The sequence below is a fragment of the Eublepharis macularius genome, chromosome 1 (genome assembly GCF_028583425.1).
Source record: "Eublepharis macularius isolate TG4126 chromosome 1, MPM_Emac_v1.0, whole genome shotgun sequence".
Taxonomy (NCBI): domain Eukaryota; kingdom Metazoa; phylum Chordata; class Lepidosauria; order Squamata; family Eublepharidae; genus Eublepharis; species Eublepharis macularius.
The window spans coordinates 54,348,768-54,366,718 of record NC_072790.1 but is presented as its reverse complement, the minus strand read 5'-3'; the positions used below and the strand labels follow the sequence as shown (position 1 = coordinate 54,366,718).

General features: G+C 41.4%; 1 protein-coding gene across 1 annotated transcript in view; it reads left to right on the top strand.

The window, feature by feature from the left end:
* Positions 1 to 17,951, top strand: part of TRAPPC12 (trafficking protein particle complex subunit 12) — a 73,708-nt gene that overhangs the window by 26,226 nt on the left and 29,531 nt on the right. Inside the window, exon 6 of the mRNA XM_054991765.1 lies at positions 1,806 to 1,944. Coding sequence (XP_054847740.1) covers positions 1,806 to 1,944 — 139 coding nt within the window. The remainder of the gene's footprint in view (positions 1 to 1,805; positions 1,945 to 17,951) is intronic.

Below are 17,951 nucleotides of genomic sequence, written 5' to 3'. Positions count from 1 at the left end.
CATATATGCCTAGATGTCACTTTAAAGTAAGTTCGACTGTGATGCTGTTCAGAAACATTTTACTTTGCATTTATGTCAATGCTCCTTTGAAGTAAGATATAAAGATGTTTTGGGATGATAGCATATAAATTGAACTTAGAGAATCCTTAAAATGTTGCATTCTGAATATCTTGCATTCTGAATATTGTTCACTGTCAGTAACTAAAGACATGATGAACCATGTGTGATGTAATAATTAGTACTACCCAAGAAATTTTATTTTTAAAACAGCTAATCAATTTTGATGCAAAGATGATAACTATGTGGTGTTAGTTGCTGTTGTTCCGCTATGTAGAGGAGGTTAAAATGCAACCTTCTCTAGAAATTTCGCCTTTTTGGTTTTGTTCAGTTCGCAGAACTGCCATTCAGGTTCACTGTGTCATACAAGTCTTTTTTTTTTATAAATATTTTTATTCAATTTTGAACTATAACAACAATTAAACAACAATCCAATATAATACATTTCACTCATAAAATATTAACACGGTGTTTTGACATTAATACATCAAAGAAGCGATGCTTCTATATATTCGTAGAATGGGAACCATTTTTCCCAGAAGTTTGATCCTGAAGAGTGATATTCCGTCTGGTGAAGATTATCAGTTAACTTTTCCATTATTAGGTGGTTCCAAATTTTTGTAAACCAAAGTTCTGTGGTTGGTGGAGATTGGTCTTTCCGTTTGGTTGTTATCACACTCCTAGTTGCCACTAGGAGAGAATTAATAAGAACTCTTCTGACATTTGGGATTGATGTCTGATCCCACAATCCCAAAAAGATTATTTTTGGTGATAAGGGGACACTATATCCTGTTATTTCCTTAATAATATGCAGTATTTCTGTCCAGAATTTAGTTATCAAGGGACATTCCCACCAGCAATGAGCAAAGTTACCCTCATTATTACATTTCTTCCAGCAAGAGGATGATGCAGAAGAGTAAATTAAGGGGATCTTTTTGGCTGTTAGGTACCACCTGTGTATAATTTTATAGCTTTGTATTTTAGTTAATATAGTTGTAGATTTGTTAAATTTTGATGCCCATATTTTTTCCCAGTCATCTAACGTCAATTTTTCATTAAGATCTTTATGCCATTTAGTTTGATTATGAAATTGTTAGAGATGTTGGAAGACAATAGAAGGCCGTATATTTTTGAAATCATGCCCTTTTTCAAGTATTTTTTAGCTCCCATTAATTGTTCAAATTCTGTTTGAGTTGCATTCATAATCTTTTTTTATATTTATTTGTAGGGTAGCAGCTTGTAATTGCAGGTATAAAAACCATGGAATTGAGCTTTGGAATTTTTGTTCTAACTCTTTTTTGCTTATTAGGCCCTCCTTCGTTGCTATATCTTTTAGTGTAATAATATCAGTATGTTTCAACGTTTTTGTCATTTGAGTTTTAGTTTCTAGGGATATGTTTTGTACTGAAACAGGGGAGTGTTTCGACTTGTCTGGTATTAATTTGGTTCTGGTGTGATCCCAGATATGTAGGATGGCATCTAAGAAGGTATTATTCTGTATACCTTTAGGTCGTTTATTAGGTGGACTCCAAATTATTTCTTGTATTTTCCAATGAGGTAGTAACTTGTTACAAGTCGAAGTCCACTCTGTTGTTTCTTTTGAATGCCAAAGCGAGAGAAGGTTGGAAAGTCTGATATACAAGTCTTTGTGAATGTGTCTTTGTCATCGATTTGCCCATTAGAGTGATAATAAAACTGATGGTAATTTGGTTTTGCTTGTCTGAAACTTTTTATCCTTCTCTTTTAAGCTTTGGTTTGTAAGATTAGCACTTTTGATGAAGCTGGGACTCTTCCAGAATGCTGAAATGGAATTTGAGCCATTTGGAAACCTAGACCAACCTGATCTGTATTATGAATATTACCCCCATGTTTACCCAGGACGCAAAGGTAAATATTTTTTAAAAGAATATAAACAGTATCAATTCTAGTAACATGGGGTATATTGGAGCCACAGTAAAGCACATTTTGATCCCATTTATACTTAAATCTTTCAGTTGACATGTCTGAAAGGAACAGTGCAGTGTGGAGAGTTACGCCATTCTAAGCTCATTAATTTCACTAAGTTTAGAGTGGAATAATTCTGTATATGGTTGCCCTGCAAAATGTGTGCTAACTTTTGATTTGTGTCCATTATCTTTAATTGGATATGTAACCTAGAACAAGAAACACAGATCTGCATCCTTTAAGTCAATTAGATCTTTTGACATACCACTAGGCGAAAACTTGCAATACAGAGGGAGCCTAACTTCTTGGCTGTCTTCTTGGCTGGAATGCACAGTAGCTATACTTAGAAGTACATTGGCATATAACAAGATGTTCAGCCATTATTCTTGAAAAAGAAGCATAATTTAATTCAATTTTGTATTTCAATTGAAAATACGTTTCTTGAAGGAAAATACATGATGCTCAGAAGCATATAATAAAATCAACCGTAAATGGTTGTAGGACTGTACATGCAGGCTGTGATCTCAGATAATATTTTCCAGGAGTGAAGCTTGAAGGAAGAATTATTTTTTACCACTTGTTCTTTGTAGTCCAAAATTGTCATCGTTAGAAAAGATGCCAGCAATTCTCCAGCCACATTTTGAGATTAAGAACATATCCTATACTGATATAACTTTAACTAAGGTTTGTTTTTATTAAGTATTACATGTGAATATATAAACCGTGATTAAGGATTGGCTGCAAGACAATTTGTGTAAGGTGGGTTTGAAGTAGACATGGGCACAAACAGCATTACGAGCAGAAAAAACCCACAAACAGCCTAATCTGCTGTTCTCGAACCAGCCGTTCATGAGGCCCCATCCTAAACGAACAGGTGGTTGATGCAAGCCTCGTCCGGCTGCCGAAGTCTGTTGCCTTTGGCAGCCGTTCATCAAGCCAGACAGTCTGGCACCTGCAATCAATCCCCTTGGCAACCAGAGGCAGGGAGGGACTGAACTCTGTCTGAACTCCTTCTGGCTTTCCTTCTGGCTTTAACCCTTCAAAGTACTTCCAGCAGAGAGTCCCGTTTTTGCCACTGTGAAGAGAAAATGACAGCCAACGGGGAGACCCATGGATCATGCCTTTCCCAGGGTGCAATCTCTCTGAAAATTGGGGGGTCTTCAGCGGACAGTGAGGACTATGTCCCCTGAAAATTTGTTGGGTATTGGACATTGGGAAGGTCACTTTTGTAACCCCTCAAACTAGCTGTCAGCAGAAACTGCTGTTTTTGCCAGGACAGGGCCCTTTAAACTATCAGCTGGCAGGGGGGAATCCCCCCCTGCCACCTGCCAGCTGATAGTTTAAAGGGATCTTTAAAGGGCCATGTAAGTGGGTTTGAGGGGAGGGGGCTAAGTGGGGAGGTTGGGGTGGGGTGGTTCTGGCCCCCACGAACAACTAACATGTCCGGGAAAAGTTCATGTTCGTCCATGTTCGTTGTTTGTGGATAGCAACGAACGATGAACAGGGTGTTCGTGTTTTTTTTCTCGTTCATGCCCATGTCTAGTTTGAAGTGAGTTTACCAACCAAGGTTATCTAAACCGAGTTAAACAATACAGTTACAAACTATGTTTAGGCAGTTTCCCTTCCTCTTCTCGAAAGGTAACGGGTGATCATCTCTATGTAATGCCTTCTAAAGGGAAGGGTTGACTCGGCAGGCTGAATTGGTATATCTTGTATCTTAATCCAGTTTAAATCAACAAACTATGGTTAGTGCTAATCAAAGTTGAGCATTATTTACACTTTAAACAATAGAATTCTTATGAGGAATGTAAAAGTATAAGAAAAGAGTTTTAAGATTTACAGGATAATTCAAGGTATAAATAAAAAATCAGACCCCCATTTGCTTTTGCACTGGTGCATGAAGGAGGAGGTGGCCATTTCTGGCCCCAGAAGACACTGTGTGGCAGGGAGCTTGGGGCCTACGTGGACAAAAAGTGTGGGTCTGGGTCTTCAGTGAGGAGGTGATCAGGTGACATTGCCCCTCCTCCTCCTTGTTCTGGCAGAAAAGCTGGTATAATCCAACCCAATGAAACAGAAAGATTTTTTTTTTACTTTCCACCCCTCTGATCACTTTACAGTGAGGCAGTGATGCTGTAATCAGATGAAAGAGTCAGATAATGCATGGAAGCAGCTGACCTTTCTGCTAGAGGGAATGGAAGATGCACCTGATCAAATCTCGGGGAAGACCATCACATTGTCTTGGCTCATATTTGAGATCACATTATCGTCAAAGCAGTATAAGAGATTAAAGGGCATGCCTGAGTATCTGCCTTGATATAAATGCTACTGAAAAAGAAGTCTAAATCCGTGTCATTAAGCAGATAATTGTAATGATATAATAGACATAAATCATACATATATTTTAGCTACTGTGCAGTAACCAATATCCACAATAATATGCTGATGGTTGCTAATTTTTCTTTTCATTTTTTGGTGTAACAAGCATAAATGCAAAATCCTTGATTTATTTATCTCATTTTGATTCACAATAGATAAATGAATTAGGCAATTAAAATGCACTTTGCAATGAAATGTGTCGAGATACAAATAAATAATGGTTATGAAAGTGGTGTAAAATATATTTTGTTTAATTCATGTGTGTAATTTGGGCCAATTCAGAATATTCATTGAATTAAGTGCAGTACATTTCAGTTTAGCACAGCATGTGTATTTCAGTCAGGAAATATTATGAATTTCCATAGATATCTCTAATATTTCTGATACTACTTTATCCTTTGCCAACTACAACTAGACTTGTTAAATATTCACCTCATACTCGAAAACTAGAAAAAGTTGAAGACAGTAGGAAAAGAGGGAGAGACCCAATATGAAACGGCTTGACTTAATAAAGGAAGCCACATCCTCCAGGTTGCAAAATCTGAGCAGGGCCGTTAATGATAGGACATTTTGGAAGTCTTTAATTCATAGAGTCACCGTAAGTCGGAAGCAACTTAATGGCACATAACACACACTGCAGAACTAATTTTCCTCCTGAAGATTACTTCTGTGTCCTCTTTTGTACTGGTCAACACTCTTTTCAAGGCAAAACTTGAAACTAGGGATGTGCATTTCGGCTTTCTGAAAGCCGAAAGAAAGCCAAAACAAAAGTGTTTCGGCTTCTTTCAGGTTAGCCGAAACGTTTCAGGCTAAGCCGAAACGTTTCGGCTAGCCGAAAGAAAAAAAGCCGAAACGTTTCGGCTTTAGGCTTTTTCAATGGGAAAATGCCTCCGGCGTCTTCCCGGACGTCTGGGGGAGGCATTTTCCCACCGAATCAGCCCAAAATTGGTGGGGACCTTCCTCTAACCCCTCTCTACAAACCCCCCAAGTTTCAGACCGATTGGACTTTGGGGGCCATGTTATGGCCCCCCAAAGCAGGTCCCCCTATCCTCCCATAAGAAAGCGAAGGAGCAGCATATTGTTAGCATGCTGCTGCTCATCTTCTTCATTATTTCCTATGGGGAAAAATGAAGAAGCAGGCTTCCTTTGCCAGGGGTGGCATTTTGCATGCAAAATGCCCCCTCACCCTCAGGGGCCCTTCTCCCACCCCTCCTCCCACCCCCCACCAAGGCTCAGCCTGCTCCCACTTGGGGGGGCATTTCATGGCCTCCCCAAGTAGGTGCTCTAATCTCATTCTCTACCACTGACAGCTGGGGGAGGCTTGTCTTGCCAGGGGTGGCATTTTGCATGCAAAATGCCCCCCAACCCTCTGGGGCCCTTCTTCCACCCCCCACCAAGGCTCAGACTGCTCCCACTTGGGGGGGCCATTTCATGGCCTCCCCAAGTAGGTGCTCTCAGCCCCCAAAGTCCACCCCCTACAGCCACACACAAACCCAATTCCCCCCCAGCTGCCACACACAGACCCAAATCCCCACATTAGCCCCTCACAGACCCAAATCCACCCCCAGCAGCCCCACACCCATAACCCCAGGAACAGGCTGGCAAAGGCCAGCCCTCTCCCTTTGTTCCCTATGCTGGGAACTTCTAAACTCTCTTTCCCTGGGCAATTCTGCACAGCCCAGGGGTGCCACAATGGTGGGCACACTTCTGAGTGCCAGCTGGTCCCTGTGAAAGAGCACCTGAACCACAGACACCCTCCCTCAAATTCCCCCACCACCTACAGTGATGGCTGGCCAGCCAGCCCCATTGTTCCCTATGATGGGAACCAACTGCACAACAAAGAATAAAACAAGAACAACACAAAATAAAGTTTTTAAAAAATTATTTTCTCCCTTCCAAAGTACAAGTAGGCAAAGCATAATGACACATTACACCAACAGTCCCCCACACAGAAAAATAACACAACTCACTTAACATCAGAGAATCACAAAGCACGATTCCTGTCAAAAACACTTTATTTCTTGAACAGCTTTAGGTTACACAGCAGGGGGGGAACACCAAAGGGCATGGAAGCAGTATCTTACACAAAAATAACACAACTCACTTCACATTAAAGAATCACCCCAAAAAATTGCTGTCAAAAGCACTTTATTTCTGTAACTGCTTTAGGTCACACAGTAGGAAGGCACAACAGAGCAGGAAAGCAGTATACTACACAAAAATAACACAACTCACTTCACATCAGAGAATCACACAAACACAATTGCTGTCAAAAACGGTGAAGTGGGTTGTATTATTTTTTGTAGTACATTGCTATCATGCCCTGTTGTGCAATTTACAGAACTTCGCGTTCTGTAAATTAGAAAGCAGGCCCTCTGAAATTTGCCTACATGTAATTGAGTCCATCATCCATAGGTCCAGCTTCTTGCCTTTGTTTCTTGAAATGAAAAAAAAAGTTTTTTTCCCTCAGGGGTGCAGATTAAAATGAGCAGGCAGTTTTGGCCTTAGGAACACATAACTTCTTCCAGGAGCAAAGCTTGTGTAAATATTCTACAGTATGTAGAACCTTGCATTCAATTGGTGCTTATGCATATATATCCCTTTCTATACGAGCAAACAGATTAGGCCAATCTCAAGGACTGTTTTACTTATTGTGGGGATAATAAAGAGACTTCCTTTTGCATCTTTTTAGAGGTTGTTGGTAGTTGTGTAACAGTTGCATAAATGTCTGTTTTGTTATTGGTATACATGCTTGGTCCTTGCTTACATTGGTTTCCAGACTCCTTATCATGTAATTCCTCCTGGTTGCCTGTCTCAAATGGCTATTTCCACAATCATTTTTGTTGAACCTTCTTCAGATACTTAAATTCTGCAGTGGTAGACTGCTGCTGTCTGAAATCTCTTCTGCAGCTGCAGTTTCAGTTGGGGAGAAAGGTTGCTTTTGATAGGAAGTGCAGGATGGTATTGTCATTTCCCGCTCTGCAGTTTTTTGATTGTGTAATAATCCCTCATTTGGAATCTGTGATCGTTGCTGAGTTAGTGTCAGAGTTTGACTGAAGTAAAGAGAAGCCTGGCCAGAAATTTCTTTTTCCCTCTGTCAAGGAGTTTTTCCCTGCTGTGAATGAGTATGCCTTCAGGATTTTAAAGAAGCAGAGAAAGATGGTCTCCATGTAATCTCTCATGAAGATTATAACATGTAGCCTGACACTGAAGGATATTGACTGTTCTGAATCCTAACACTTAACATTTCATGTAAAGAGTGGAGACGGGGTGATGAGATCTATGTCTACCCAAAATAAAGACTTTTTTAAAAATGAATTTTGATGGAAAATATCCCATTTTTTCAGGGGCATGTAAATTAATTTGCAGTTACCTTACAAGCTAGCATGACAACAAAGACCAGACTGAATAACTTTGTTAAGGACAAAGAACTTGAGTGCTAGCTATGTGTTGATGGTGGTACATACTACGTGTGCTGAAGCATCTTGGGGCATTTTTGTTTCTTAGCTTAACTGAAGAAAGATGCCTACAAGCCTGCTTGACACTATTGTAAGACCTGTGATTTCCTTATTGGTTCCAGAGCATTGTCTGTATTTCCTAATACAGCAAAAAACATCTTACCATACAATCCTCAAATCAAAGATCTTGAACGTCCTTCAATATTTGCTTACTCCCTTGAAACTCAAGTACTTTGTGACATACAATTCTCAGCCCCAGTGCAGCAAGGCTCCCCTTGAAGCTAGAGCAGTGATCCCAAACATGGTTCCGGCAGGAAGTGCTTTAGAAGAACCAGGAAGGCATCATCTTTGTCTTCAGTGAACACCCATTCAGGAACTGCTATGTCCAGCATAGGCTTGGAACTTCCCAACATTTTGTGACTATCTCCCCAGCCCAGCAGCTGTTTTGTAGTTGGCTGTGCCCCCCTCCCATAGCAGCCAAGTTGTGATGGAACCCACTACCTGTTCTATTAATTTAAGTAATGCCTACAAATTGGAAAAGTTTTGGGACTGCTGAGCAAGAGTTTTGGATGGGAGTAGGGAGAGATTCTAGGCTTCAGCTTTCTGTGGTGCATCAGTTGCATAATACAATCAGATGACAACTTCACGTACCCAGTAATTCCAAGCAGTGCCAGCTGAGCTACTATTAGGCTGGTACTCCAAAAAACCAAAGGAGCAATGCATCTGCTTATGTGGCAGTTCAGTAGAGGATCTTCTTCATTACATTCTGGCTTGTCCTTTATATGTGGAACCCAGAAAGAAATTCCTACCCAAGATTCTAAACACTACACCTTCCCTCTCTTACTCGGATAAATTAGTTCATATGCTATCCAACATGGATGCTTCTGTGTCCTATAAAGTGGCACATTTTGCCTTGGCTGCCAGGAAAATAAGAGCAAGTGCAGTATCTAAGAAAGCATCTCATAATTCCGAGCAATAAATTTGGGCCTTGTTTGTGATTTGAATCAATTTAACGCTATCTGTATTTTAGAATTTTTAAATTTTATGGTTATACATTTGTTATATACGTTTTGACTTATAAAGACCAATGGCCATATACAATACATTTACCGACCAACCTACCTACATTTCCAATACGTAGTATATAATATAATTGTAATATGAGAAGCAACTTTCTATCCACTGTGGAGTATCCAAAAGTTGAGCAATTATACTTCACTTGACACAGATCTAAACTGCTTTGTGGCCTCTCTGCACATCTGCTGTTCCCTTGGTATTCAGCCATTGCCTACCCTGCCTTGTCTGTCTAAAGTACAATAATTGGAACTAATTGTGTTTGCAGCAAAACTCAAAGCAATTTGTATGCAGATAGGGTCCATATGACATATATACCTTTTCCTGTTATACAATCCGAAGTAAGTGCAGAAGTCAAAATCTGCTTCCTAACATCTCTGTGTTACGTATTTGCCTTGCAACAGCACATCTGGGGGCAACTTTTTTTAGCATATTTAGGGTTCCTAAGTACAGTTTGGAGACTGCCTGTCACTTGCAAAGTTTGAAAATAGCAACAGAATATAGAGAAGATGCACCAGCCTCCTGCTGCTCTGCTGTTCTCTCCACCCACTCTATGTTACTGTAGTATAGTTGTTAGGTGGTTGGGCTGCAAATCAGCACTCTGCTGGTTTGAATCCCACTGCTGCCATGAGCTTAGTAGATGGCCCTGAGTAAGTCACACCTCTCAGCTGCAGCTCCTCAGCTGTATTGTGGGGATAATAATAACAATTACTTTGTCCACAGCTCTGAACAGGGCACTAATTTGTCTTGAAGGGAGGTGTATAAGCGTAGTTGTGGGAAAACAGTGTTAGCCAGTTGCTGGTCACTGAGGTGCTCTGTTGCTCTAGTGTAAGAATTTTTAGACACAAACAAAGGGAATTTGTGGGCCTGTTTTCAAATTTTGGTGCCTGGCATCAGCTTGGCTTTTAGGATAGACCAGCTGTCAAGTTGTACAGCTGTTGTTACAGGAATGTGAATTGGAATGCTGGCCTTTAAAACTCAATATACTGTCTTGCATTTATTCCATCTGTTTCAAAGTCTCAAGAGCATCGATTTTTTTAAAACAGCAACCACTACCCCCTTTTTAAAAATTGCATTTAAATTTTTTTGAAGCGACCCTGAGTGTTACAGTGTTTGGGTAATGTAATTAATTATGACATGAAGGGGTGAGTGAAGGTAAGAGGGAAGAAGTAATGGGAAATATTTTTCTTTCAATATGCAGAGTTGCTGGGACGCACTTGAAAAATGTGTTCAGTTCCCCCTCTAGTGGCTGTCTGTCAAACAGTAAGAACCTACAGTCATACCTGCTGTTGAACGTGTGTTACTGTTTCATTTCCAAATACCAAATTCTGCATTGGAAATCCTCGTCGTCAGTCCCTCACCTTGTTGCAGAGTCATTACATTTCCAGTCACTTTTTGTTTTGTAAACATAGACTGCATCCATTTCTAGTTACGCTGTATGTTCTCTGTTGCTAACGCCGTTGGTGTGTATTTCTGTAGCATGGCAAAAGCCTGCCTCCAAAGAACTCTGGCTTATATTGAGTTTGACCATTTGTCGCTCAAGGTCAGCTCTGTCTAGTCTGACTTGCGGTGGCTCTCCAGGGTATCAGGTCGAGGTCTTCCACATCGCCTGCTATCTGATCCTTTTAGCTGGAGGTGCCAGGTATTGAATGTGTGGCCTCCTGCATACAAAGCAGGTATTTACCATCGAGCCAAAGCCTGCCTCTTAACTCCAGCACTCTCCTTCTTTGGATTTTTTTCTGATAGTGCAATCCATGCTACTTGTAGGTAGGAATGCTTTTGTTTTTTTCCATTCTCCACTCTCTTTCTCATTGTTTGGCTCTTCTGTCCCATTAATGCCTCCCATTGTTCTCTGTCATACCCTTTTAGCTCATTTTCCATCCTCTCTCTAACAACCTCACCTTGGAGACTGAAGGATTCAGCAAAGGAAAACCAGGGTGTATGGTGGGGCAGGGGGGCCATGTGCTTGTGGATGTCAGTGTCTATGTTAGTTGTGGTTTCTGCTTCTGGTGTCTAAGCATGAAAATGGAATCATGGTTATGTGTACTTATGTTGTTTGGAAGGGACAAGTTAGGCTGCACGCAATTTCCTGTAGATAGTAATTGTCTTCCCACATCTACCTCCAGTTGTTTTAAGTTAGTGGTTCCTGCCTTATCCAACCTTATCCTCCTTTGTTTGAAGCAGTGGTACTTACTATATATCTCCTGAAGAGCCATATTTACAATTATCATGAGCCAAAAGAGCCACATTTACTTCCATCCCAGACATGAGGCCTGCACATCAGGGAGGCTTGCGGCTTAACTGTTCTTTTGACAATGGCTGTTTCAGAGTGTGGGAACCTTTTACCAACCACAATCCTCACCAAGCAAGGGCCTTGCCCACATTCCTAAAATATGCATAGGGTTGCCAGATGGTCTCTGGAAAAATCCTGGATACAGAGGAGAGGGTGGGGCCCCTGGTACTGACAGGGGCAATGCACGTGTTCACTCCTGGCCCCAGCGCCAGAAGTGATGTCATCACGCCACCCACAGCTATCGGAGCCCTCCTGCTCTCCTCCCTGAGGTAAAGCGAGGCCTTCACCACTCCTGCTGGCCATCCAGCTTCCTCGTTCCAAGTTCGAACAGCGAAGAGCTGCACAGCGGTGGCAACCACAAAGAATCCACATCATCATGGCAATGGAGGTTGTTCCCTCACCCTTTCTTCCTCTGCTCAGTCTGTAAGTCACGGGCCAGAGGTGGAGCCAGCCAATGGAGAGGAGGTGGGGCAAGTCAGGCCGGGCCCTCTCTTCTACACAGCCCAGGGCAGCGAGGCCCGCATCTTTTCTGCACCAGTTTCTGTTCCCTCCCACTCACAGGTGAACCCTTGATATCACCAAGCAAGTCATGTTGAAAGAGATTCACAGATTTGACACTGTCAGGTTTCTGTCCGGCCTTTAAAACTCTCCTCAACATTTTTGATGACTGAAGCACACCTCTGTTTAGTGTTCTTTATCCAGGCTTTCATATAACAAGCTTTCTTCCCATCTGTGTTTCAACTTCATTTCATGCAATTTCAAGGGCAATATGTTTCTATTGCTTATTTTCATTGGTGTGTATTTATTTCTGAGGCTCCCTCAGAAAGGGAAGTGAGCGTGTATGTACCTTAAATTAATGGAAAATGTCAAATATCTCCTTTCCGGCATAACTTATATATAACTTATTTTACAGTTTGGGGTTATTTTATTCTAAACAGGAACATCTCTTTTAGTATAGTTAACAATATAGGTTTTTAATCTGTACTTCCTTAGTCTTATGATGTAGGTAAAGCACCGAGTCATTACTGACCCATGGGGGGACGTCGCATCATGACGTTTTCTTGGCAAACTTTTTTTACGGGGTGGTTTGCCATTGCCTTCCCCAGTTATCTACACTGTGTACCACCAGGAAACTGAGTACTCATTTTACCGACCTCGGAAGGATGGAAGGCTGAGTGAACCTTGAGCTGGCTATGTGAACCCGGCTTCTGCCAGGATTGAACTCAGGTTGTGAGCAGAGCTGGTGCTGCAGTACTGCAGCTTACCACTCTGCGCCATGGGGCTCTTTTAGTCTTATTATGCAGGGCTACATTAATATTTGGAAATACGATGGGGGATTGGAAAGTGGGTATTTGGCTTTGTTTCTTCTTGTGGGTATAAAGGAGACAAGCCTAGGCCTCACGTAGTTCTTTTTTGCTATGCTTATGGCTACTTTCCATTGGCATATTAAAAACAATAATTTTTCATGGATTCTTTTTCTGTCTTTGTTCATATCTTCAGGTTAACACTCTTGAAAAGATTTTTTAGTAAGGAGGACTCTGCCTCCTGGGATCCAGAGAGAGCCATAATTTTGTACCCCCCACCCCACTTCTACAAGAATTTTCTGTCCTGTATTAACTCCTTTTGGTCTGGCTTTCTAATTCTCAGTAGGGTTGGGGGAAGCTGAAAAAAGGGTCTTTGATGAGAAACAATGTGATGGAGTCATAGAGCAGCAAATCAAAGTCTTTATTGTTTAGACCAAGATTCTGATTGAGCTCTCTTTCTCTCTCTAAAGTCGGCAAAGTCTTCAAAGTCAGCACTTCCTGTGTCTGTCATCTGATTTGGTTCTTTTTAATTTGTTTTTTTACTTTTTATCAGTAGAGCTGATGAGGCTTTATTGAAGATTCCCAAGTGCCCCATTGCTGCTTCTGCCTTTTTCATCTCTGCTGCTCCTCATGAAACTTGACTGAGTGGCTTCTGGAGCCCTTTATGCCCCTTACCCTTCTTAGCCACCATCACACACACACACACATGAACGTACAGACCACCTTGCAGCCTTTTTGACTAAAAGGTTCACCATCATCCGCCTCCTCAAAAGATTTTCATGCTCTTATGACCTCTCTTATACTTCTGATGCCTGCCTTGATATATTTGTATCCCAAGAGTTCAAAGATGAAGATGAGTCTACAGTGAGAGGGATCCAGTTTTGGATAGTGGAAAGTTCTTTTTATGAATATGCAGAAAATAATTTCTCTTAAAAAAATGTTTTTCCAGAATCACAAATAGTTGCAATGGTGAAATCTCATCGATTTTGCATGTAAATTTGATTTTGTTAGGATTCTGTCAATATAAAACTGATGTTTATATGCACAAAATATAAATGTTGTTGACCCAGGGCATTTTTCAGGTGTGTAGGAAGATCTGATTTGTCCATTCATGGATCCTGCCTCCCAATTTAAATATCCTCAGATTAGGGCCTCAGATATATCCTTAGTATATAAGATAGGCTCCCTGAATTTCCTCACACATTTTAAAATGCTGTCTAAGCCCATGTTTACCACCTCATCTTGTGGAGACGAGTGACATAAGTTAATTGCTTTTGGGTTAAAGAAGTATTTCATTTTTCTGAACCCTTCATCCTATCAGCTTGACTGGATAAATCCTAGTGTTAGGACAAAGAAAAATAATTATATTTACTCCTCTTGACTGATGTTTTTGGGTGGTGTAATCTACTTTCTGTATTGTTTACAGTATACCAAATTTTAGATAGTTTTTTTGTTTGTATTGTTCCTTAATTCTGTAGTTCCTGGTCCAAATGCATTGCTCATTAGTTGCCTTATGTTATCTGGTTGCACTGCTCTATATGCTATAATCTGCCTTGACTAAGGCATCCTGTGTTTCTTATAAATCCCTAAAGATAGAGCCGCCAGTGGCCCTTAGATGGTCACTGGGGTGGCATCTCTAATTTTGCAGGTGAGGGATGGGGAGAGGGGGTCCTATATAGTTTGAATCCATTTTTTGTCTTTCAAGTTAATCTCTTCAAACCTTCTCCATTGGCACCTTTTCAACCCCCCCCCCTCCCCTTTCTTCGTGTGCCCTCTCTCCAGCCCAGAAGCTCCTCTAGGGCAGCTCCTGCTGGCTGTGAGTGACAGCACTACCACCAACAGCCCCATTCTTATTGTGGAGCCTCCCAACCTGGCACCTTCTGCATTGAGGGGATGTGCTGGTGAGTGAGAGGGGGAGCAGAATAGGGAGAGCTATTCGCACAGGTGGGGGCTCTGTGCTCTGCTCACTCAGGTCCCCCCAGCTTCCTTTCTTGCGCAAGGCCTCTACTTTCTCCCTCCTGTCACTACCTTCAGACTCAGCCAAAGCCTTCCCAGCCACAATAACAGAGAGAAAGGAAATAGCATTATCCACACATGATCAGAAAATGCTTTTGCTGGGGGCGGGGCTTAAATCCCCCCAAGATTTTTTTAGGATTTCAGATTTTTCTGCAACCTCGTTGGGGGGAGAATCTCCCAAGTTTCCAAGTGCCTCCAACATGTGGATTTAAGTATTTGTATATTGGGGGCACTGGAGAATTATATACATTTATATACACAGAGAAAGAGAGCGATTTCCTTACAGCACAGCTAACAAAATTAAGTACTTGAGCAAAATTAGAATCCATCAGTGTCTTCTGGTATTAAACTGTTTTACACAACTACTGCGAAGAGGGAAAAGTCTTGATAGTTATTGATTTCTGTTGGGGGAGGGGATCTTTTCTTGTTCCTAATAAGATACCACCGACCCTTTCTTGAGACCCTCATCACCCACCTCCTACCCTTTTAGAAAACATTGTAAAGCTCCTAGGGCTCTGGACCTTGCCAGAGGTCAGACTTCAGCCTCTCCCTGAGGAATGGCACTATCATTTCTGCACCATCCAGGGCTTCTGGTAAGATTGCAGTCAAGAAGACTTCCCCAGAAACTGAACTGAGCCAAGCAACTCTGTAAGAAATTGACTTCAGCGCTGGTGGGCTGCCGAATTCATTCACTGTGTTGAAAATAAGTACGCCTAGTTCTGATTCTACGCCTTTGTGATGGAGTTATGGATTTCCGTTGCATGCTAACTTCTATACTAATGAGTGTCCTTCTATGCAGGAGCATATAAGATCATTAAGTTTGCTTGATAACTAGTCTCAGGGCTAGCTGAGCCATATTTTCTCTGGGGCATGGGGGAATATCCATCTGTTTATGGAATGGCTAACAGGCCAGAGAGAAGACAAATAGGATAGCAGGAATGTAGTAAAGGAGCCTTGGCTCACAAAGATTAGGGGGAAAAGAGTAAATGAACTGCTATGAGGGTATGAAAGAGGCAGCACCTCTGAGATTATGGTGGATTTAAGAAGACATTACAGAAATGCATAGGCCATTGGGAAAGGGAACAGCACAAGGCTTGTAGACATTCACTGTGCTATAGTTGGAGATTTGTTTGTTTTGATTTTTCAAACTTTGCATAGTTGCTATAAAGCCTGTGGACCAGTTGTTTTTTGTAGAAATAGGCAGCCTGAGGACATATCTAACTTTAGGTGTTCTTGGAAGTTCACACTGTAGTGTGTGTGTGTCTTTCCTAGTCCTGAATCATCATTAAATTACATTGTAGCAAATACAAACTTGTTGTCTTTGTCTTTGAAGTCCATATATCTTCATGCCCAGCAGTGCACTTGGAGATAAAGAATCTGTCCCCCATTCATCCGATGCTATACTTCAGGAAGCATACAGTTCATTTTCTTGAGGAACACAGCTGTGGTTAGTTTCATTTGTTTAATACATGACTCACTATAAGAACATGGGATTAATCTTATCCCTATTTAAAAGTGCCTCAGATTTCTTGGGAGTAGTCCACCTGCATGCACTCTGATTGGATTGTTAGTCTTTTGACTGGATTTTTTTAAAAAATCTGTGTTCTATACTGTAATGTGACACACCCTGGAAAGCCAAGCCTTCTGGCCTCTCTTTGTAAGAATATTCTGCCCGCACCCTGCCCACACACTTCTGTTCATATCCTTATGCAGGGCTTTTTTTCAGCTGGAACACAGTGGAACGGAGTTCTGGAACCTCTTGAAAATGGTCACATGGCTGGTGGCCCCGCCCCCTGATCTCCAGCCCCCTGATCTCCAGACAGAGGGCAATCTAAACTCCCCTCTGTCTGGAGATCAGGGGGCAGGGCCACCAGCCATGTGACCATTTTCTCCGAGGGCAACCCACTGAGTTCCACCACGTCTTTTCCGAGAAAAAAAGCCCTGTCCTTACGTATTAATTCTGGCCACTAAGCTTAACACTTCATGGACTTAGCTTTGTGGCCTCTGTCTTATGAAAACATATGCATAATAAATGTTTTAAAGTGCTACTAGATTCTTTATGGTATTGGCTGCAACAAACTAAAATGATTACCCCGCTGGAATTACGAGAAAAGGACTAGCATATTCATGCCACCCTAAGCATATTTATTCAGAACAAATTTCCAGGAGACTTGCTCCCTAATAAACATAACTCTGATTAAAGACTGCATCCCACTGGACGCAATGGTACAAGTTAGTCTTCTTGAGTAACACAGTTGTATAGTTCCAGATGTGTATAGTTTGTAGTAACACACTCAAGTAGATGTATGGTGGTAAGTAACTTAAAGTACGTTCCCCGGAGATCGCTCTGATCAGCGAATAAATATTTACTTGTGGTCCCCGGCCCTAAGGAAGCCCGCCTCGCTTCAACCAGGGCCAGGGCTTTTTCAGTCCTGGCCCCAGCCTGGTGGAACGCTCTGTCAATGGAAACCCGGGCCCAGCGGGACATATTATTGTTCCGCCGGGCCTGTAAGACAGAGCTGTTCCGCCAGGCGTTTGGTGATTGAAGGGGGCGGTGCCATGTCGGCCTCCCACCTTTGGGGTGGGAAGGTTCTCCCCACCACTGCACCTTGTTAATTTGTTTTATTATTTGTATATTGATTTTAGTTTTTGTTTTTATCAATTTTAACTGTTCACCGCCCAGAGCCCCTAGGATGGGCGGTATATAAATTGAATAAATAAATAAATAAATAAATAAATAAAGATCTCACTTCATCAGCCACTCCTATTTTATTCTCTAGTATGTTTCAGTGGGATGTAATCATGGTTTACGTCAGGTGCAGAGGGCATTCATTTGTTTTTGGAGCTGGAATACTTCTTGTTTTGCAATTCTGAGTGCTAAAGTTTTGTATAAGAGCATTGTAATAAGCTCAAGATTAAATTGTTAAGCTCTTGGGAATTTAAAAACAGTGTAGATAGCTGTCAGCAATGTTCAATGGAGATGGTCCTCTTTCTTAAAACTGTGTAGAATTGATGTCCTGTAATGATTAAGTGCAGACCTGCAGTTCTTCATGATTATCTGAATAAAAGCAACATCTCAAGAGCTGACAACCTGATTTCCATGTGTATAGAGGTTGGAAATAGTTCCTTGTTTCATTCAGATTTGGAAAATGCCAGAAGATAATATTACATCTAAATAAGGTCTATATTGCATTTGTAATTCTCCAAATAAAATGGAGACTGTAGCTATGTTGCACCTGATTTAGTTTGCTCATTACCTCCTTGGATAATTTATGTCTTGCTTTTTGAGGCAGATTTGAGGAAATAAATTCTTTTGCTTCAGTAAAAAAGAGGCTATGGGGGTATGAGAGAAGCAGGCAGACAGACAGATCACCGTCTAGGCATCGGATTTGCTATCCTTATATATTGTTCATAGGGTTGTCAACTCTG